Below are 21,366 nucleotides of genomic sequence, written 5' to 3' on the forward strand. Positions count from 1 at the left end.
GCTACTTGTGAGGCTGAGGCAGGAGAATTGTTTGAATCCGGGAGGCAGAGGTTGCAGTGAGCCGAGATCATGCCATTGCATTCCAGCCTGGCCAAAAAGAGCGAAACTCCATCTCATTAAAAAAAAAAAAAAATATATATATATGTATATATATACACACACACACACACACACATATATATGTAAAAAATATAAGCTTTATATGTCACTCTTCCAGGCTTTATGTGCTTCAGCCTTACTCTGCTACTCTCTGTTGCCTTTGCTTTTGTTAAATTTTCTCTAGAATTCCCTCATCCCGGCTGTTTAATTCCTTTTGACTTTCAAGCCTCAGCTCAAGTGTGCCATCCCCTGGATGTCTTTCCTTATTACCTCTGCTGGCCAGTTCAGAAATGATGCCTGTCTCCTATGGTCCCACAGCACGGGCATCGCCCTTGCAACATTAGCCTTGCCTTAGAGCTTTACTAGTTATATATCTTCTTCCTCTTAAAGATGATGGATTCCTTGGGAATAAGCCTATGTCTTACTTGTCTCAGTAGAGTAGCCCAGCCCAGTCCTTGTGCACTGTTAATTACTCACTTCAGCCATCCACTGGCCAATATCCTGCCTTAAAATAGATTGTATTTTTTCCTTTGGACCTCGAGGAATACCCACAAGGGGCTATAATTTACACACCTAATCTGGAGCTCAGTCAAGCTTCTCTTGCCCTGTGCCCAAGCCATTCTGTTGGGCCTAGACCCTTCTTTTCCCATTCTTGTCAGCCAGCTTGCACGGTTTGAGTTAGCATCCAGCCTTATGATAGGCAATGGTTGATTCAGAGAGGAATCACATTTGGTCATAGCCTTCTGGAAGTCCAGAGGGAGAGAAGAAAGATGGGGTCATGGGCTTAATTAATCCAATGCAAGAGAGCCCAGCCTGTGTGCTGGACAATTCTGATCTGACTGAATGCTGTGGGAATCCATTAGAAGGGAGATGAGTGAGGGTATGGTTACTTGGAGGAGGATGAAGGGCAAAGAAGAAGTAATTGAGAGTTGTTCTTCTAAGGCGTGCTGAACTATCAGCACCTCACCTTCATCCCAGCTCCTCACTCAAGTGACTGACTCTTGATCCCAAGAAGATAGGATAACAGAATTTGTATAGGAAGGGAAATTAGGGTTTGCTTAGTCTAGCCTTCATATTTTATGGAGGGAGAAACTGAGATCTGTGGAGATTAAATAAATCCTACAGGAGTTGGAGGTAGAGCCAGAACTGGACCCATCTTCCTTTTTCGCGGTTCATATCATTCTGCAAATTCCTCTAGAGAGCAGAGAATCCAATTTTTACTTCTTTTTTTTTTTTTTTTTTAATTTTATTTTAAATAAAGACGGGGTTTCACCATGTTGGTCAGGCTGATCTTGAACTCCCGACCTCAGGTGATCCGCTCACCTCGGCCTCCCAGAGTGCTGGGATTACAAGCGTGAGCCACCGTGCCCGGCCTTCTTTTTTTTTTTTTTTTGAGTTGGGTTCTTTTTCTGTTGCCAGGCTGGAATGCAGTGGCACAATCTTGGCTCACTGCAACCTCTGTCTCCTGGGTTCAAGCGATTCCCCTGCCTCAGCCACCTGAGTAGCTGGGACTACAGGTGTGTGCCACCATTCCTGGCTAATTTTTTGTATTTTTGTAGAGACAGGTTTTACCATTTTGGCCAGGATGATCTCAACTCCTGACCTTGTAATCCACCTGCCTCAGCCTCCCAAAGTGCTTGGATTACAGGCATGAGCCACCATACCCGGCCAATTTTTACTTCTTTGAGTGCCCTAAAAAAATGGAAACATTGGCCAGGCATGGTGGCTCACGGCTGTAATCCCAATACTTTGGGAGGCCGAGGCAGGCAGATCACTTGAGGTTGGGAGTTTGAGACCAGCCTGACCAACATGGAAAAACCCCATCTCTACTAAAAATACAAAATTAACCAGGCGTGGTGCCGCATGCCTGTAATCCCAGCTACTCAGGAGGCTGAGGCAGGAGAATTGCTTGAACCTGGGAGGTGGAGGTTGTGGTGAGCCAAGATCGCATCATTGAACCAGCCTGGGCAACAAGAGCAAAACTCCATCTCAAAAAAAAGAAAAAAAAAAAACAAAAAAACGGAGACATTGGCTGGTGGCAGGGGGTGGGTAGTAACTCACACCTGTAATCTCAGCACAGACAGGCTAGGAGGCCGAGGCAGGTGAAATACTTAAGTCCAGCAGTAGTTCGAGACTAGCCTGGGCAACATAGTGAGACCTCATCTCCATTAAAGTTTAAAAAAAGAAGACATTTCTTTGTGGGAATACTAAGCTGGTTCATAGTATGACCACTCCCATTAGATAAGGTGGACACTCTCATTCTTTTATTTTTTTTATTTTTTTTATTTTTAGTAGAGACAGGGTTTCACCATGTTGGCCAGGCTGGTCTCGAACTCCTGACCTCAGGTGATCCACCCACCTCGACCTCCCAAAGTGCTGGGATTACAGGCATGAGCCACCATGCCCGGTCGACACTCTCATTCTTTACCATTCCTGTCCTACTTTGTTGCTCTTTGACTCAGAGGCCAGGTACCAACTGTCATTTATCATAAAACTTGCAATATTTTTCTCATAGTAGCACTAAGAGCAGTGAGATATTTCTTGAAATCATATTTTTTGAAATCAAAATGAAAGGTAGATGGTAAATCAGAATTAGGCTTGGTTGCATACAATAGAACACCCAACTAATTGGCTTAAAGAGGAAACATTAATTTATCTCTTACATAAGAGAAGCTGAGAATAGGCAGTCCGTGTATGGAGACGTCACAATCATCAGGGACTTGAGCTCCCTTTTTCCTTCTGCAATGTATTTTGTTGCTAGTGTCAGCCTTAGCCTCCCTCCCTTTAAGAGGGAGAAGATATGGCTGGGTGTGGTGGCTCACATCTGTAATCCCAGCACTTTGGGAGGCCAAAGCAGGCAGATCACAAGGTCAGGAGTTCAAGACCAGCCTGGCCAATATGGTAAAACACGTCTCTACTAAAAATACCAAAAGGCCGGGCATGGTAGGGCATGCTTGTAGTCCCAGTTACTCAGGAGGGTGAGGCAGAAGAATCACTTGAACTTGAGAAGTGGAGGTTTCAATGAGCTGAGATCATGCCACTGCACTGGGCGAACACAGCGAGACTCCATCTCAAACAAAAAAAAAAAAAAAAAAAAAAGGGAGAAGATATATAACTAGTAAAGCTGTAAGGCAAAGCCTCATGGTCCAAGTTGACTGCTGGAAGTCCAGTCATCATATTTGAATCAGGAAGAAAGGATTGGGCAAAAGAGACTTATTTCATCTCCCAATTATGTCAGCTTTTAAAAAATATCTTCCGAGAATTCCCATCCAATACTTCTGCCTACAACTATGACCAAAAGTTATAAATATATCTATATATCTATATATCTATATATCTATATATATATAGATTTTTTTTTTTTTTTTTTTTTTTTTTTTGAGACAGAGTCTCGCTCTGTCACCAGGCGCCAGGCTGGAGTACAGTGGCGTGATCTCGGCTCACTGCAATGTCCGCCTCCCGGGTTCAAGCAATTCTCCTGCCTCAGCCTCCTGGGTAGCTGGGACTACAGGCGCACGCCACCATGCCCAGCTATTTTTTTTCTTTTTGTATTTTTAGTAGAGACGGGGTTTCACCATGTTGGCCAGGATGATCTCGATCTCTTGACTTTGTGATCAGGCTGCTTTGGCCTCCCAAAGTGCTGGAATTATAGGCTTGAGCCACCGCATCCGGCCCAAAAATTAGTTTTATACTCATACTTAGTTGTAAAAGAAAGTCTGAGAAATGTAGTCTTTTGGGACACATTTTATCCTTCCAAAAAATTGGGGTTATATTCCTAAGGAGTAAGAGGAGAATAATTTTGGGTAAATAACCTGTAGTATCTACCAAAGATGAAGAGAGCCACAAGTTTCCAGAATAGTGGGAGAGCATATATTTTTAGAAATAAATATTCTTGGCTGGGCATGGTGGCTTACACCTGTCATCCCAGCACTTTGGGAGGCTAAAGTGGGAGAATTGCGTGAGGCCAGGAATTCAAGACCCACCTGGGCAACATAGTGAGACCTAGTGTCTTTTTTTTTGAGACAGAGTCTTACCCTATTGCCCAGGTTGGAGTGCAGTGGCACAGTCTTGACTCACTGCAGCCTCCACCTCTCAGGTTCAAGCAATTCTCCTGTCTCAGCCTCCTGAGTACTAGGACTACAGGCACTTGCCACCACGCCTGGCTAATTTTTATATTTTTAATAGAGACGGGGTTTCACCTTATTGGTCAGGCTGGTCTCGAACTCCTGACCTCAGGTGATCCACCCACCTCAGCCTCCCAAAGTGCTGGGATTACAGGCATGAGCTACCATGCCCAGCTATTTTTTTTTTTTTTTTGAGATGGAGTCTCACTCTGCTGCCCAGGCTGGAGTGCAGTGGCTTGATCTTGACTCACTGCAACCTCTGCCTCCCAGATTCAAGCAATTCTCCTGCCTCAGCCTCCTGAGTAGCTGGGATTACAGGTGGGTGCTACCATGCCTGGCTAATTTTTGTGTTTTTAGTAGAAACGGGGTTTCACCATGTTGGTCAGGCTGGTCTTGAACTCTTGACCTCATTATCTACCTGCCTCAGCCTCCTAAAGTGCTGGGATTACAGGTGTGAGCCACTGCACCCGGCCTCTTTTTTAAAAATTATTTTTATTTTTTATTTTCGTAGAAATGAGGTATTGCTATGTTGCCCAGGCTGATCTTGAACTCCTGGGCTCAAGCAATCCACTCTGGCCTCCTCCCAAAGTGCTGGGATGACAGGCGGGAGCACCTGAGGTCAGGATTTCGAGACCAGCGTGGCCAACATGGTGAAACCCCGTCTCTACTAAAAATGCGAAAACTAGCAGGGTGTAGTGGTGCACGCCTGTAATCCCAGCTACTTGGGAGGCTGAGGCATGAGAATTGCTTGAACCCAGGAGGTGCAGGTTGTAGTGAGCTGAGATTATGCCACTGCATTCCAGCTTGGGCGACAGAGTGAGACTCTGTCTCAAAAAAAAAAAAAAAAAGAAAAGAAAAAGAGTAAAAAAAAGGAAGGAAAGGAAAGGGAGGAGACGGTAAGGGGAAAGGGGAGAAGAAAAGAAAGGAAAAGGCGAAAGGAGAGGGGAAAGGAAAGGAAATTGAGAAAGGGAAAGGGAAAAGGGGAAAGAGATGGGGAGAAAGGGAAGGGGGGAGAGGAAACAGGAAAGGAAAGGAGTCTTACCTGATCTGCTTTATTCATATACTTAAACAACTTTCTTACTTTCTGGCCTATGTGGGTATTTGCCTTTGTAACCCCACTCCAGAATGACTGATGCTCTGCCGTGCACATAATAAACGTTCCTGATGCTGGGGTTTGCGTAGGCTGGGACTGCCTGAGAATTGGTCTGACTCCATCAGTGCCATTGCTGGTGGAATGTTTCACTGGTACATGGACTCTGAAGTATCTTTATTCCCACAGGCAATCTTGCTGCCAATGATCTCTCCACTTCCCGAATAGCCAGACTACAGAAGATCCTTCACAGCTATGTGCCTCAAGAGATCAGGGATGGAAATCAAGTTCGAGTTACCTCATGGGATGGCAGGAAATGGGGAGAACTAGAGGGGGACACCTTTGACCGGGTGAGTGATTCTTGACTTAGGGCAGGCATCCAGCTTAATATGGCCTCCCCATCCTGGCCCCAGAGCCAGAGGGGTAGGATCTAGCCCCTGTGTTTGAGCATGTAGGACTATTTCTGGACCTGGCCAACTCTCCATTGGTGATTTGACCAAAAAAAAGAAAGAAAGAAAGAAAGAAAGAAAGAAAAATCAGCTTAGATGACTGATTATTATCTTCATTAAAGACAGTTGGCAGCAAAAAAGAATTTTAACTTATCTGAGTGGGGAAAGAAGTTATTAGGCTTACTTTATTTCTCAAGTTACTTGGTTGCTCAGAAAGCCTCGTGAAGATAAGTATGAATAAGCTCATTTATTTATTTATTTTATTTTTTTTTAAATATTTTATTTTTTATTTAAATAATTAGAGATAGGGTTTCACCTTGTTGGTCAGGCTGGACTCAGACTTCCGACCTCAGGTGATCCACCCACCTCGGCCTCCCAGAATGCTGGGATTACAGGTGTGAGCCACTGCGCCCGGCCCATTTATTTATTTTTGAATGTTAGTGCAGCACATGGAACAAAATTCAGAAGGCACAAAAGAGTATCCAGGGAAAAGTGAGTTTCTCTCTTCTGGCCTGTAGCCCTCTACTTCCCCACCCTATAGATAACCATTGTTTCTACTTTTTTTCTGTATCTTTAAAAATATGTTATTTGTATATATGAATGTAAATGTATATATGTGTGTGTGTTTTTAAATAGTGGTAGTATATTATACTCACTATTCTGAACTTTGTATTTTTTTTTTTTTTTTTTAAAGATGGGGTTTCACCATGATGGCCAGGCTGGTCTTGAACTCCTGACCTCAGGTGATCCACCCACCTCGGCCTCCCAAAGTGCTAGGATTACAGGCGTGAGCCATAGCACCCGGCCTGAACTTTGTATTTTTTTCATTTAATAATATGTACTGGGGTTAAGATTGTTTATATTTTTGTTTTTTGTTTTTTTATATTTTAAGTTTTTTTTTAAAGTTTATATTTTTGAAGTATAGTTGTTGGATAACAGTTTATATGCATTTTAGATTTTGATAGAGATTGCTAAGTCTCCATATTTATTTATGTATTTATTTTTGCGTGACAGGTTCTCGCTTTGTCACCCAGGCTGGAGTACAGTGGTGTGAACACAGCTCACTGCACCCTCAACCTCCTGGGCTCAAGGGGTCCTCCTGCCTCAGTTTCCCTAGTAGCTGAGACTAGAGGAGTGCACCACCATGCCCAGCTGCTAATTATTCGTTGTAGAGACGGAGTCTCACTGTGTTGCCCAGGCTGGCCTTGAAATCTTGGGCTTAAGCAGTCCTCCCACCTCAGCCTCCCGGAGTGCTAGGATTATAGTTGCGAGCCACTGTGCTCGGCCAGTCTCTTCATGTTTTTAAGTTATTTCTTTACTTTCAAATGGCATACTCTAAAAATATTTGTTTAGAACACACATTTTTAAAAATATAAAATAGGCTGGGCATGGTGGCTCACGCCTATAATCGCAGCACTTTGGGAGGCCGAGGCGGGTGGATCTTGAGGTCAAGAGATCGAGATCATCCTGGTCAACATGGTGAAACCCTGTCTCTACTAAAAGTACAAAAATTAGCTGGGCATGGTGGCGCACGCCTGTAGTCCCAGCTACTCGGGAGACTGAGGCAGGAGAATTGCTTGAACCCAGGAAGCGGAGGTTGCGGTTAGTGTAGATCGCGCCATTGCACTCCAGCCTGAGTAACAAGAGTGAAACTCCCTCTCAAAAAAACAAACAAACAAACAAAAAATATATATATGTATGTATGGCTGTTGTCTCTGTGTTGTCATCTGATTTACCTAATCTGTCTAGTTCTCACCATTCTGCCTCAACCACTCTAAGAAACTGAAAGAAAAACCAAGGCTTATGGAATCTTGGATAGACTTGAGACTTGCTTTCTGCCTGTATAGGAATCCCCTACTCATTAAAAAAAATTTTTTTTTTTGAGACAGAGTTTTGCTCTTGTTGCCCAGGCTGAAGTACAGTGGTGCAATCTTGGCTCACTGAAACTTCCGCCTCCCAGGTTCAAGCGACCCTCCTGCCTCAGCCCCGCAAGTAGCTGGTATTACAGGTGTGCGCCACCATGACTGGCTAATATTTTTAAGTAGAGACAGGGTTTCACCATGTTTGTCAGGCTGGTCGTGAATTCCTGACCTCAAGTGATCCACTCGCCTTGGCCTCCCAAAGTGCTGGGATTATAGGTGTGAGTCACTGCACCTGGCCTATTCATTTTTCTTGATATGAGAGCAGCAGATCATGGTGGCGAGAGCATGACCTCTGCTGTCAGCCTAACCGGTTTCTACATTACAGGGGTGCTACCTTAGGCAAGCTGTTGATCTTGCTGAACTTCAACTTCTTCATTTGTGATATAGGGTAAACCTACCACTTAGGATTATTGTGAGGATTCAGTGAGAGTACCTGGCAGTGAAGGTCAGGCAAGCAGGAGCCATCATCATTATTCAGCCTATGCTTACACACATCCGTTGATGGGTGCTCACTGAGATTCTGTTGTTGAACACTTATAATGTTGGAAAGTTCTGCCTCTTATTGAATTAAAGTCTGTAGATTGCATGGTATGTGGGTGAGTGCAAGGATTCTGGAGTTAGACTGCTTGGATTAGTCCTGGTTCCATTCATTACTTGTTAGCCAGAGAAGTTTTGGTGAATTACTTAACTTTTCAGTTAAGCTTCAGCTTTTTCATCTGTAAAATGAGGATAATAGTATAGTGCCTATCCTGTAGGTCAAAATTAAATGACAATGCATTTGATACAAAGTCTGGAATATAGAAAACATTCAATAGTATTATAACATCACAACCCTTACCATTATTATTATTATTATTATTATTTTTTTTTTTTTGAGACGGAGTTTCGCTCTTGATACCCAGGCTGGAGTGCAATGGCGCGATCTCGGCTCACCGCAACCTCCGCCTCCCGGGTTCAGGCAATTCTCCTGCCTCAGCCTCCTGAGTAGCTGGGATTACAGGCACGCGCCACCGTGCCCAGCTAATTTTTTGTATTAGTAGAGACGGGGTTTCACCATGTCGACCAGGATGGTCTCGATCTCTTGACCTTGTGATCCACCCACCTCGGCCTCCCAAAGTGCTGGGATTACAGGCTTGAGCCACCGCGCCCGGCCCCCTTACCATTATTATTATTATTATTATTTGAGATGGAGTCTCTCTCTTGTCACCCAGGCTGGAGTGTAGTGATCTTGGCTCACTGCAACCTCTGCCTTCTGGGTTCAAGCAATTCTTCTGTCTCAGCCTCCTGAGTAGCTGGGACTACAGGCATGTACCACTATGCCTGGCTAATTTTTGTATTTTTAGTAGAGATGGGGGTCTCACTATATTGGTTAGGCTGGTCTCAAACTCCTGACCTCATGATCTGCCCACCTTGGCCTCCCAAAGTGCTGGGATTACAGGTGTGAGCCACCACACCTGGCCACCATTATTATTATTATTTCTATTCATTGATCCTAGCCACGTATTTTAGAACAATATAGAATGAGTGACCTCCTATTTCACTTGACAGCTTTGATGTTTGAAGACGTCTTTGTTAATTTGCTTGTTGAAAAACTAGTTGTATACAATATACTCTGTGGTAGGCAAGTGTTAAGCACTTTATTTATTTGAGACAAGGTCTTGCTCTATTGCCCAGGCTGGAGTGCAGTGGCACAATCATGGCTCACTGCATTCTTGACTTTCTGGGCTTAAGTGATCCTCCTACCTCAACCTCCCGAGTAGTTGGGACTACAGGCATGTGCACTATGCCCAGCTAGTTTTTTAAGTTTTTGTAGAGATGAGGTCTCACTATGTTGTCCAGGCTGGTCTTGAATTTCTGAGCTCAAGTGATCCTCCTGCCTCAGCCTCCCAAAGCATTGGGATTACGGGAGTGAGCTACTGTGCCCAGCCATGTTAGGCACTTTAGATGCAAAGAAGAATGCTATCTCGGGCTCTACACACTCTTGGTAACTCCATCCCTCTCCTGGCTTCACTTGTCTATCAGCTGGAGAAGGGACAGGACCTCAGAGATCTGCATGTTCATGGAAGACACCCTTCCCCCAACTCAAAACTTTATTTTTTTTGTGAGCTCGCTTATTTCAAATAATACAATGTTTGTTTGAACATGTTTTTATATTCCCTTATAATATAATATTATACAAATTAGTATTAATAGAAATATTTGTTAGACACTTGCCCAGGGCGGAGATTAAGCAGGAGCACGATCCTGACAGGACTGACATCCATGCCAGTGGATTTATGTTTATTTATGAATATTATGTTTAGTTTATTATGTTTAGTATATTATGTTTAGTTTATTTATGACTGACATCCATGCCAGTGCCTCGTGTGAAGATGCTCATGCCATGTCTGATGTGGAATGATTTGACTACCCTCCCTAAATGTTTCCTAAGTGTAGTACAACTTCCTTTTCTTTCTTCTGTGACTGAGTGAGATCAGCATGTTTTTTTTTTTTTTAATTTTTAATTCATGTATTTATTCCACAGTCAAAATAAGTCATAATTTAAAGCTATAACATTTTTAAAAGATAAAGGAGAATTTGTGGCAAAGCTGTATTAATAAAACAGACACCAGTCTAAAGTGCAACACTAAGCAGGTGTTCTCTGTTCCCATGGTGGAATAAATACACACAATTACACATAAGATTTCCCTGAAGATAGGAGATGAGGCAAATAACCCTTTGAAATGAACTGTCCAATGAACAGAGGCAGGTTACAAATAATTTCTTTTAACATCTTACTGCAAAATGGAAAAAATCCCCAAAGTGACTACTAACTCGAACCCCTCATTTTATGCATATGGCCTTGGCTTCTATATTCTTTCCACAGCCACATCCAAATCCAGAAAGGTTTCTGCACCCTATGCTCAGAAACGCAACCTCAAGTCCCTGAGGCACAGACTGACATTAATGAGTCTGTGTGCAACTTTCATCCAGAACCTCCAGGGAAATCAGGAGCACAAACACAGAGCACAGCACCGTTTCTTTAAACAGTGGCTTTAACTGTGGAATGAGCTCTGACAAGCCATATGCATTTCATAAACAAACCAAAATATTGTCTTCATATCTTCCTATTTTTCTTGCATTTTAAAAAATGTTAAGCCATCCAAGTTAAAAAAAAAAATTAACAATGAAAAAGGAAATTCAAAGGGTTTATGCCAAAAAAACAAACCAGTCCTCTGCAGCCTAACTTATTTTTTGGGCTGCACAGCCATGTAGAGGGCGATCAGGCAGTAGATGGTCCCTCCCACAGTCAGCGCCATGGTGGTCTGGTAAAGCATTTGGTCAGGCAGGCCTCGTTTCAGGTAGATGGGCACACCATCAGCTTTCTGGAAAAACTTCTGCAGCTCTGGAACTCTGTTTTTCCCAGCATAATCATACACTGTGGAATTGGAGGTCAGTTTAGTTGGTGTGGCAAATATGATAGGTGGTGCTTCTGTGGGAACCACAGACTTTAATCCCTGTGGGCTATAGGCCTCCGAAGCCCATGCTCCCGCCAACTTCTGCGTGAAGCCACTAAATTTGTAGTACATGATGCCCGGACTCTGGCTTCCCGCATCTGCTGCCTGCACGACTGCCCCAGAGAAGGTGATCAACATGTTTTTTAATTTTTGAGACAGGGTTTTACTCCCATCACCCAGGCTGGAGTCAGTGGCACAATCTTTACTCACTGCAACCTCTGCCTTCTGGGCTCAAGCAATTCTCCTGCCTTATCCTTTCAAGTAGCTGGGACTGCCATACCCAGTTAATTTTTTTTTATTATTTTTTGTAGAGATGGGGTTTCGTTATGTTGCCCAGGCTGGTCTCGAACTCCTGGGCTCAAGTGATCCACGGGCCTTGGCCTCCCAAACTGAACATTTTCCACAGTTGACACTACTGAAGCAATGTTAGAAATATATTAGAACCAAGATATTCAGATATATTGCCATTGATTTATAGTCCCCTTGCAATTACATAGCTCTGCTCTTTCTATGCATTAGGGGCTCAGGAGTTCAGCGTTCCTAAGTATACTTTGCAGCCATCTTCCCAAGAGTTCTGGTCACTCCTCAGGACACTGAGAAGGAATAAGGAAATAATCTATAGACATTTCCTCCTTTTTGGGTTGGAGAAACTCCCACAACTTTCTTTCTTTCTTTTTTTTTGAGACAGAGTCTCACTCTGTCACCCAGGCTGGAGTGTAGTGGCATGATCTCAGCTCACTACAACCTCTACCTCCTGGGTTCAAGTGATTCTCCTGCCTCAGCCTCTTGAGTAGCTGGAATTATAGGCGCCCACCACTATGCCCAGCTAATTTTTGTATTTTTAGTAGAGATGGGGTTTCACCATGTTGGTCAGGCTGGTCTCAAACTCCTGACCTCAGGTGATCCACCCACTTTAGCCTCCCAAAGTGCTGGAATTACAGGCGTAAGCCACCACACCTAGCCAATTTTCTTTCTTTTTTTTTTTTTTTTGAGGCAAAGTCTCACTTTTTCAACCAGGCTGGAGTATAGTGGCATGATCTTGGCTTACTGCAACTTCTGCCTCCCAGGTTCAAGCAGTTCTCCCACCTCAGCCTCCTGAGTAGCTGGGACTACAGGAGCACTGCTACCACACCCAGCTAATTTTTTTTTTTTTGTATTTTTTTAGTAGAGATGGAGTTTCACCATGTTGGTCAAGCTGGTCTTGAACTCCTGACCTTCAGGTAATCTGCCCACCTTGGCCTCCCAAAGTGCTGGGATTGCAGATGTGAGCTACTGCACCCAGCCTCCTGTCATAATTTTCTAATAACTTTATTTTATTTATTTATTTATTTGAGACAAAGTTTCACTATCTCAAGTACAGTGGCACAATCTCGACTTACTTCAGCCTCAACCTTCTGGGCTCAAGTGTTCCTTCCATTTCAGCCACCATGCCCAGCTAATTAAAAAAATTTTTTTGTACAGATGGGGGTCTCACTTTGTTGCCTAGACTGTAATAACTTTCCTATTAGAGTATAACACAGAAGTGACCAAATGATAAGTGCGCTGTTTAAAGAATTATCTTATAGTTAGCCTGGGCAACATAGCGAGATGCTGTCCCTCCAAAAATACAAAAATTAGTTAGGAGTGGTGGTTTGCATCTGTGGCTCCAGCTACACAGGAGGCTGAGGTGTGAGGATTGCTTGATTCCAGGGAGTTTGAGGCTGCAGTGACCTATGATCATACCACTGTACTCCAGTCTGGGCAAATGAGCAAGATTTGTCTCTAAAAATAAAAAAAAAATTATAGTTCTTTGTATGTTGGTTTTGGCTTTTTGACCAGCCATGAATATTCCCAAATATGCTATTTCCCCACTCATTATTTCACAATTGTCTATCAAGTTAAAATGAGGAAGTTTGTCAGGTACTCTGCAAAGGAATGATGGGCAGAGGGAGTATTTCACAAACCTCCTAGGCCAGGGACCTAAAACAGCTCTGGCCTAAGGAAGGGAAGCCTATAAGGAGCTTTAATACTTTACCCTTTAACACTCTGGGTAGGTGCTCGTGGATGTGCCCTGTACCACAGACCGCCACTCCCTTCATGAGGAGGAGAACAACATCTTTAAGCGGTCAAGGAAGAAGGAGCGACAGATGTTGCCTCTGCTGCAAGTGCAGCTTCTTGCGTGAGTGACAGATTTTTAAGAACTCAGGACTTTGTGCCAGGGTGCTGTGGGAGTCTGGTCACCTGGGAGACTTGGGGACTGGAAGCTTTTGCCAAGACCATCACCCACACAGGAGTCTTAGGGCTGGAGATCTGCCTAGAGGAGACAGAAATCATGGGATTATCTCTGGAACATAAAAACTATCTGAATTAGCTGGGTGTGGTGATGCACACCTGTAGTCCCAGCTACTCAGGGAGTTGAGGGAGGAGAATCTCCTGAACCTAAGAGGTGGAGGCTGCAGTGAGCCAAAATCATGCCACTGCACTCCAGCCTGAGTAACAGAGCAAGACTCTGTCTCAAAAAAAAAAATCCTGTCTGGTAGGACATGCATACTGGAGTGGGCTGTACAGATTCATTATGCTTTTTCACCCTCAGTACCAGTTAGTAGCACATGTTTGAAAAATAGCTACTGGGGTAAAAACTCAATCCACAGCCAGCATAGCAATTTGGTCCATAAACAGAGTCAGACAGACCTCAGGGGGTCATTGTAAGAAGACTTCCTAGTGAGGAACTCATGGAGTAAGGTTGGGTTGCTTTCTGCCTTGAGAATGACTTTTTCAGGCAGTGTCATTGTGGAAGGGACTTGAGAGGCTGTCTAATCCAGTGACCCATCCCATAGTAGCCTTCCCTTATCCATGTTTCAAGCTCCTTAGGTTGCTCTTCTACTTCTGGGAAGTCCACTAGTCATGCTTCTGTCTCTTTCTGGTTTCAGGGCTGGACTCCTTGCCACCAAACCAGGAGGCCACGTTGTCTATTCCACCTGCTCACTCTCACACTTACAGAACGAGTATGTGGTGCAAGGTGCCATTGAGCTCCTGGCCAATCAATACAGCATCCAGGTGCAGGTGGAAGATCTGACTCACTTCCGAAGGCTTTTCATGGGTACATTTTGTTTCTTCTCATCCTGCCAGGTTGGGGAGCTGGTAATACCAAACCTCACGGCCAATTTTGGCCCTATGTACTTCTGCAAAATGCGTAGGCTGACATAGCATCACCCAATCCCTGAAGCAAGAAGACAAAGGTATACTCCGTTGGAGGCACCAGAAACTGAGACCAGTGGTAGAGATGCACTCTGGGTCCTGTCTCCATCTTATATGTGTCTTTCTGCAGTTTTCGACAATAAGAAGTAGAAGATTTTCTGTCTTGCTGTCCAATTGTGGAGCATCAGCAGGTTTCTAACTCACTCATTACCCGCCACCCCATTGCAGGCTTGTACTAAAGTTCACTGCCCACTTAGGGCCTTAGAAGGAGGAGCCAGTGAGCAGGCTCATGCTTTAAGTTGTAAACATGGGAAGAAGCATTTGGCCAATAAAGTTGTTGAAGCTCCATAGACCTGGGGCTGCAGTTGGGAACTTCATGTTAGTTTAAGTTCCATTAGTTCCATTTTTTCTTTCTTTTTTTTTTTTTTTTTTTTTTGAGACAGAGTTTCGCTTGTTACCCAGGCTGGAGTGCAATGGCACGATCTCGGCTCACCGCAACCTTCGCCTCCTGGGTTCAGGCAATTCTCCTACCTCAGCCTCCCGAGTAGCTGGAATTACAGGCACGTGCCACCATGCCCAGCTAATTTTTTGTATTTTTAGTAGAGGCAGGGTTTCACCATGTTGACCAGGATGGTCTCGATCTCTTGACCTCGTGATCCACCCGCCTCGGCCTCCCAACGTGCTGGGATTACAGGCTTGAGCCACCGCGCCCGGCCCTCTTTCTTTTTTTTTTTTTTGAGATGGAGTCTTGGTCTTGTTACCCAGGCTGGAGTGCAATGGCGCGATCTCAGCTCACCACAACCTCCGTCTCCTGGGTTCAAGCAGTTCTCCTGCCTCAGCCTCCCGAGTAGCTAGGATTATAGGCATGTGCCACCTCACCTGGCTAATTTTGTATTTTTAGTAGAGACAGGGTTTCTCTATGTTGGTCAGGCTGGTCTTGAAGTCCTGACCTCAGGTGATCCGCCCGCCTCGGCCTCCCAAAGTGCTGGGATTACAGGTGTGAGTAATAGCCAGTTACTGAGCCCTTGTCACCCTTGAAGTGAGTTCCACCTGATCAGTCTTGAGCAACCAACAGGCCCAAATAAACCTGCCTAGTTTCTCCTTATGGCCCATGATCTAATTTAAGGAACAAGTAAATAATCTGCTTACTACTCACATTGGAAAAGCCCTCCTGAGCTGAATAATTCTGGCCATTCCTGCTGTCTACAATACTGCTGCCCAAATGTGGCTTGGGAGGCTGCTTCTGCCACAAAACTATTATACTCTTGTGCGTGCCTTGTTCTTTATTCATTCATCTAGCAAGTATTCCCAGACCTTGTGTATGACAGGTAGCTAGAGAGCTCTTGGAGATGTAGCAGTTGGGATTGTGGGAAATTACCGGGCTTCCTCATCCTTGGGAATGGTAACTCTCCTTTTTCTTTCTGAACGCCTAGAATCTCTTGGTGTTTTGTTTTATATTCCAGATTTTTTGTTGTTTCTAATCTGCAGCTAAGCTCTGGTACCTGTTCTCTGGCCCACCCCCAAATCCCTCACTCTTCTCTCGGCACCACAGGGCTTCACTGCATATACTATGTTCAGGGTGACATTATATTTTTTACTGACTGCTTACTTGATATGTTATTTTTGTAACTTTAGCCAAAAGAAAGTAACCTTTAAGTGGCAGGGATCTAAAAAATTGCCCAGGGTCACTTGCAGATATTTTCTTTTTAAACTTTTTTTTTTCCTGGAAAACTGTTCCTTGTGCAGAAAAGGGTATGTAACTACATTGTATGTAAAGAATAACTCCATAGAAAATAACTCCATAACTTCCATACCTGAAGGCTTCTTGGCTCTTTTCACTTTGCTTATTTCTCCTCTTCCTGCCACTCTTTTTGTCCTTTCTGCCTTTCCTGTTCATCCTTATTTGGGTATTAGAGGTGTCAGTTGAGAAGAGACTTTAGCTGAGGTTAAGCCTTCTTTTGGGATTTGCACTGTAATTGAGGGCCCTGGAATCTCTCTCAGACTCAAAATCAGGTGAAGCTAGGAAGATGTAGCTTCAAGGAGGATGCCTGGTTTTCTGAGTAGGACCCTAACCAGCCTTCATGTGTGGCATATGGTCCCTGCATGCTGTTCACTCTGTATAGTATTTAGTATTTGTTGAGGCTAAGAGGCCTCAGGTGCCTGGGCTTCTGCCCTTAGACTCCTCAATATCCAGCCTGGTGCTAACTGAATGCTAAGCAGTGGTAATTCAAGATGGGAGGGTCGCCTTCCTCTAGAGTCATAATCTAATTGGGACAGAGAGATTCAGAGAACTACTTTGGAATACAGTTTATCTGCTATAATTGAACATTCAGCTACCCTATAACCCAGTTAATCCAATACCGGAAATAAATCCTAGAGAAACTCATACATGTACACCAGGAGACATGTACAAGAATATTCACAGCAGCCCTATTCACAAAAGCAAAAGCCTAGAAATAACGCAGATGCCCATGAGCAAGAGAGTGGACAAGTAAACTGGAATATTCACATAATAGAATATTATACAACTGTCAAAACAAATGAACTATAATGATACCTAACCATATGGATGACTCTGAGCAATAAAATAATTGAGTGAAAAAAGTTTAATCCCAGAAGAGTAAATGTAGCATGATGCCCTTTCTGGATGAAAGGTTTTTTTTCTTTTCTATGGAATTATTCTTTACATACAATATAGTTCATAAATTTTATTTCTCAAGTTCATAAATTTTAAATGTATTATTTAATAAATTTTGATAATTGCATATAATAGTATAGTCACCATCACCATCAAAATGTAGAAAATAGGCTAGGCACAGTGGCTCATGCCTGTAATCCCAGCACTTGGGAAGTTGAGGTGGGAGGATCGCTTGAGCCCAGGAGTTCTAGATCAGCCTGGACAATATAGCAAGACCTGGTCTCTACAAAAAAAAAAAAAAAGTTAGCTGGGTGTGCTGGCATGTGCCTGTGGTCCCAGCTACTCAGGAGGCTGAGGCAGGAGGATCACTTGAGCCCAGGAGTTTGAGGCTGCAATGAGCTATGATTGTGCCACTGCACTCCAGCCTGGGCAACAGAGTGAGACTCCGTCTCAAAAAATAATAATAATAAATAAAGGCATTGGGATTTATAATGTGCTGTTTAAAGTCTGAAGCTCAGCCAGGTGCGGTGGCTCACACCTGTAATCCCAACACTTTGGGAGGCTGAGACAGGTGGGTCACCTGAGGCCAGGAGTTCAAGACCAGCCTGGCCAACATGGTGAAACCCCATCTCTAAAAAAATACAAAAACTAGCTGGGCATGATGGCAGGTGCCTGTAATCTCAGCTACTTGGTAGATTGGGGTGGCAGAATTGCTTGAACATGGGAGGTGGAGGTTGCAGTGAGCCAAGATCGTGCCATTGCATTCCAGCCTGGGTGACAGACTCTATTTAAAAAAAAATTTTTTTTTAAATAAATAAAGTCTGAAGCTCCACTGGTCACTCCTTTTACAGATTATTTGCAGCTGGTCTAACCAGTTACATATGTTTGGCTTGATTACATGGCTAGAGCAACATAAAAGCCCTGCTGGGAACTTCTGATTTGAGCTCTTCCAAACCAGGATGGATTCCTAGATCATGGTGATTCAATCCAAAGGCACTTCACAGTGCAGTCCACATGTGCATAAGGACCATGGGGAGCTTGTATTTGGGAAGCTCTGAGATTCCTGATGTTTACCTACCCTGTCTTTCTCTTGGTGCCTTGTGTCCTTTGCCTTTAAATAGAAATCTTGGGTGATTATGCTCTGTGAAGCCTGGATAATCCTTTCAAATATCTGGTCTTGGGAAATTTTTGCATATATACATGGAATCATAGAATATGTAGTCTTTTGTGTTTGACTTCTTTGACTCAGTATAATGTTTTCGAGATTCATTTTGTTGTATTAATGTTTTGTTCCTTTTTATTGCCTAATTGTATTCCATGGTGGAGACATACCACCATTTTGTTTATTGACCAGTTGATGGACATTTGAGTTGCTTCCAGTTTGCGGCTATTATTAATAATGCTGCTAAGACCATTTGGGTATATAATTTTGTGAGTACTCTTGCCCAGGCTGGAGTTCAATGGCTTGATCTCAGCTCACTGCAACCTCTGCCTCCCGGGTTCAAGCGATTCTCATGCCTCAGCCTCCTGAGTAGCTGGGATTACAGGTGCCTGCCACCACGCCTGGCTAATTTTTGTATTTTTAGTAGAGATGGGGTTTCACCATATTGGCCAGACTGGTCTTGAACTCCTGACCTCAGATGATCCATCCACCTTGGCATCCCAAAGTACTGGGATTACGGATGTGAATCACTGTGCCTGGCCCATGTTTTCTTTTGAGTAAATACTTAGGAATGGAATTGCTAGGTCATATAGTAAATATATGTTTAACTTTATAAGGTTCTACCATACTATTTTCCAAAGTGGAGCTACTATTTTGCATTACCATCAGCAATGTATGAGAGGTTCAGTTGCTCCACATCTTTGCTAACACTTAGGATGATCAACCTTAAACTTTATTCTAGTGGGCCAGGCATGGTGGCTTACGTCTGTAATCCCAGTACTTTGGGAAGCTGAGGCAGGCGGATCACTTAAGGTCAGGAGTTCGAGACCAGCCTGGCCAACATGGTGAAACCCCGTCTCTACTAAAAATGCAAAAATTAGCTGGGTGTGGTGGTACATGCCTGTGATTCCAACTGCTTGGGAGACTGAGGCATGAGAATCACTTGCACCCAGGAGGTGGAAGTTGCAGTGAGCTGAGATCACACCATTGCACTCCAGTCTGGGCGACAGAAGGAGATTCTGTCTCAAAAATAAATAAATAAATAAAAATAAATAAACTTTATTCTAGTGGGTGTGTCTCGATACCTCGTTGTGATCCTAATTTACATTTCTCTAATGACTAGTGGTGCTATAAAATTAAATACAACTAAGAATTTAAAAACATGTAAAAATAACATATATGTAGTAAAACCATGTAAGGAGGAAAGAATGGTTATCACTGTGGGGAAAAGAACAGTTCTCACTATGGGATTCAGTATAACTGTTCTTACAGATAGGGGGATAGGATGGGGCTAGAGGGAACATAAAGTTAGGTTATTGCTAAGGTGCTTTTTTATTTTTTATTTTTTGAGATGGAGTCTTGCTCTGTCACCCAGGCTGGAGTGCAATGGCACGATCTCAGCTCATTGCAACCTCTGCTTCCCAAATTCAAGTGATTCTCCTGCCTCAGCCTCCCGAGTAGCTGGGATTACAGGCATGTGCCACCACACCCAGCTAATTTTTGTATCTTTAGTAGAGATGGGGTTTCACCATGTTGGCCAGGCTGGTCTCAAACTCCTGACCTCATGATCCACCTGCCTCAGCCTCCCAAAGTGCTGGTATTTCAAGTGTGAGCCACTGCGCCTGCCTGAGATTGAGCAATTTATAAATAAATGAAATTTATTTCTTATAATTCTGGAAACTGAGAAATCCAAGGTTGAGGGTCCCCATCTGGTGAGGGCCTTCTTGCTTGTGGAGACTTTTTGCAGAGTTCCAAGGTGGCATAGGGAATCATGTGGTGAGGCGGCTAGAACATGAGCCAAACTAGCTTGTATAAGAGATCCATTCTTATAATAAGTAACCCGCTCCCATGATAACCCATTAATTTACTAACCCACTATTTTTTTTTTTTTGCATGTTATCCTTTGGTTTACTTTGATGACAAAGACTAACCCACCATTAATGGATTAATCCATTCCTGAGGGCAGACCCCTCGTGATCCAATCATCTCTTAAAGGCCCCACCCCTTAATACTTTGGAGACTAAGTTTCTTTCTTTTTTTTTTTGTGATGAGGTTTCTCTCTTATTGCCCAAGCTGGAGTGCCATGGTGCTGTCTCAGCTCACCGCAACCTCTGCTTCCCGGATTCAAGCGATACTCCTGCCTCAGCCTCCTTAGTAGCTGGGATTACAGGCATGCACCACCATGCCTGGCTAATTTTTGTATTTTTAGTAGAGACGGAGTTTCTCCATGTTGGTCAGGCTGGTCTCGAACTCCCGACCTCAGGTGATCCGCCCGCCTTGGCCTCCCAAAGTGCTGGGATCACAGGCATGAGCCGTTGCACCCAATGGAGACTTAAGTTTCGGAGACAAACATTCAAACCGTAACATTCCATCCTCGGCCCCTCAAGACTCATATCCTTCTCATATACAAATACATTCATTCCATTCTAATAACTCCAAAGTCTTACCTTGGTCCAGCATCAAAAGCCCAAAGTTTCAAGATAAATATCGGATATGGGTGAGACTCAAGGCACGGATTCACCTTGAAGCAAATTCCTTCCAGCTGCCAGCTTGTGAAAATAAGTTATCTTCTTCCAAAATACAATAGTGGGACAGACCCAAGACCGACAGTCTCATTTCAAAAGGGAGAAATAAAAAGAAAGGAGTAACAGACCCCAAATAAGTAGAGAATAAAAAAGGGGAAACATTAACCCTTCAGAGTGACCTTTCACTCCATGTGCCACTTCCTAGACACACTGCAGGGTTTGGGCCCCCAAAACCTTGGGAAGCCCCATTCTTATGGTTTTGTAGGGTGCAGTCCTTGCAGCAGTTCTCTCTGGTTCTCTTGGGCCTGTACTATACCAGACTGGTGTTGCACACTGGTGGTCCCACAGTTTTGGGGCCTCAGTAGCAGCCCTGCTCCTATGACTCCCCTAGGCATTGCCCTAGTGGAGACTCCGGTGGCAGCCCCAGCTCCACATTTCCATTCGGTATTACCATAATGGGAGCTCTTTGTGGTGCCTCTGCCTCTGTACCAATACCTCTTTTGAAATCTAGGTGAAGGTAACCATTGCTCCACAACTCATGCGTTCTGCACATCAGAGAGTCAGCACCATGTGAATGCAACCAAGGCTTAAGGCTCATACCTTCTGGAGCAACAGGTTGAGCTGCACCTGGGCCCACTTAAGTCATGACTGGGGCTGCCAAGGAGCAGTGCACTGGAGTGCAG

The 21,366-nt window shown here is 43.9% G+C and overlaps 2 protein-coding genes across 2 annotated transcripts in view; one reads left to right on the forward strand and one right to left on the reverse strand.

Moving 5' to 3' along the window:
- The window catches only part of NSUN4 (NOP2/Sun RNA methyltransferase 4), a 32,800-nt gene extending 13,339 nt beyond the window's left edge, over window positions 1-19,461 (forward strand). The window contains exons 4-6 of the mRNA XM_064372305.1: window positions 5,503-5,663; window positions 13,215-13,339; window positions 14,091-19,461. Coding sequence (XP_064228375.1) covers window positions 5,503-5,663; window positions 13,215-13,339; window positions 14,091-14,367 — 563 coding nt within the window. The 3' untranslated portion in view covers window positions 14,368-19,461. The remainder of the gene's footprint in view (window positions 1-5,502; window positions 5,664-13,214; window positions 13,340-14,090) is intronic.
- Window positions 10,179-11,309, reverse strand: LOC105705032 (cytochrome c oxidase subunit 7A-related protein, mitochondrial-like). The gene has a single exon (XM_064372306.1). The coding sequence runs from the start codon at window positions 11,251-11,253 to the stop codon at window positions 10,912-10,914; it is 342 nt and encodes a 113-aa protein (XP_064228376.1). The 5' UTR covers window positions 11,254-11,309; the 3' UTR covers window positions 10,179-10,911.
- Window positions 19,462-21,366: the final 1,905 nt, after the last annotated feature.

The sequence above is a fragment of the Aotus nancymaae genome, unplaced genomic scaffold (genome assembly GCF_030222135.1).
Source record: "Aotus nancymaae isolate 86718 unplaced genomic scaffold, 86718_ANA_hifiasm-v0.15.2.pri h1tg000007l, whole genome shotgun sequence".
Lineage (NCBI taxonomy): Eukaryota > Metazoa > Chordata > Mammalia > Primates > Aotidae > Aotus > Aotus nancymaae.

Bases quoted from the DNA above. Each gene is read 5' to 3' on its own strand.
- LOC105705032 (XM_064372306.1), bottom strand. From the start codon at position 11,253: ATGTACTACAAATTTAGTGGCTTCACGCAGAAGTTGGCGGGAGCATGG.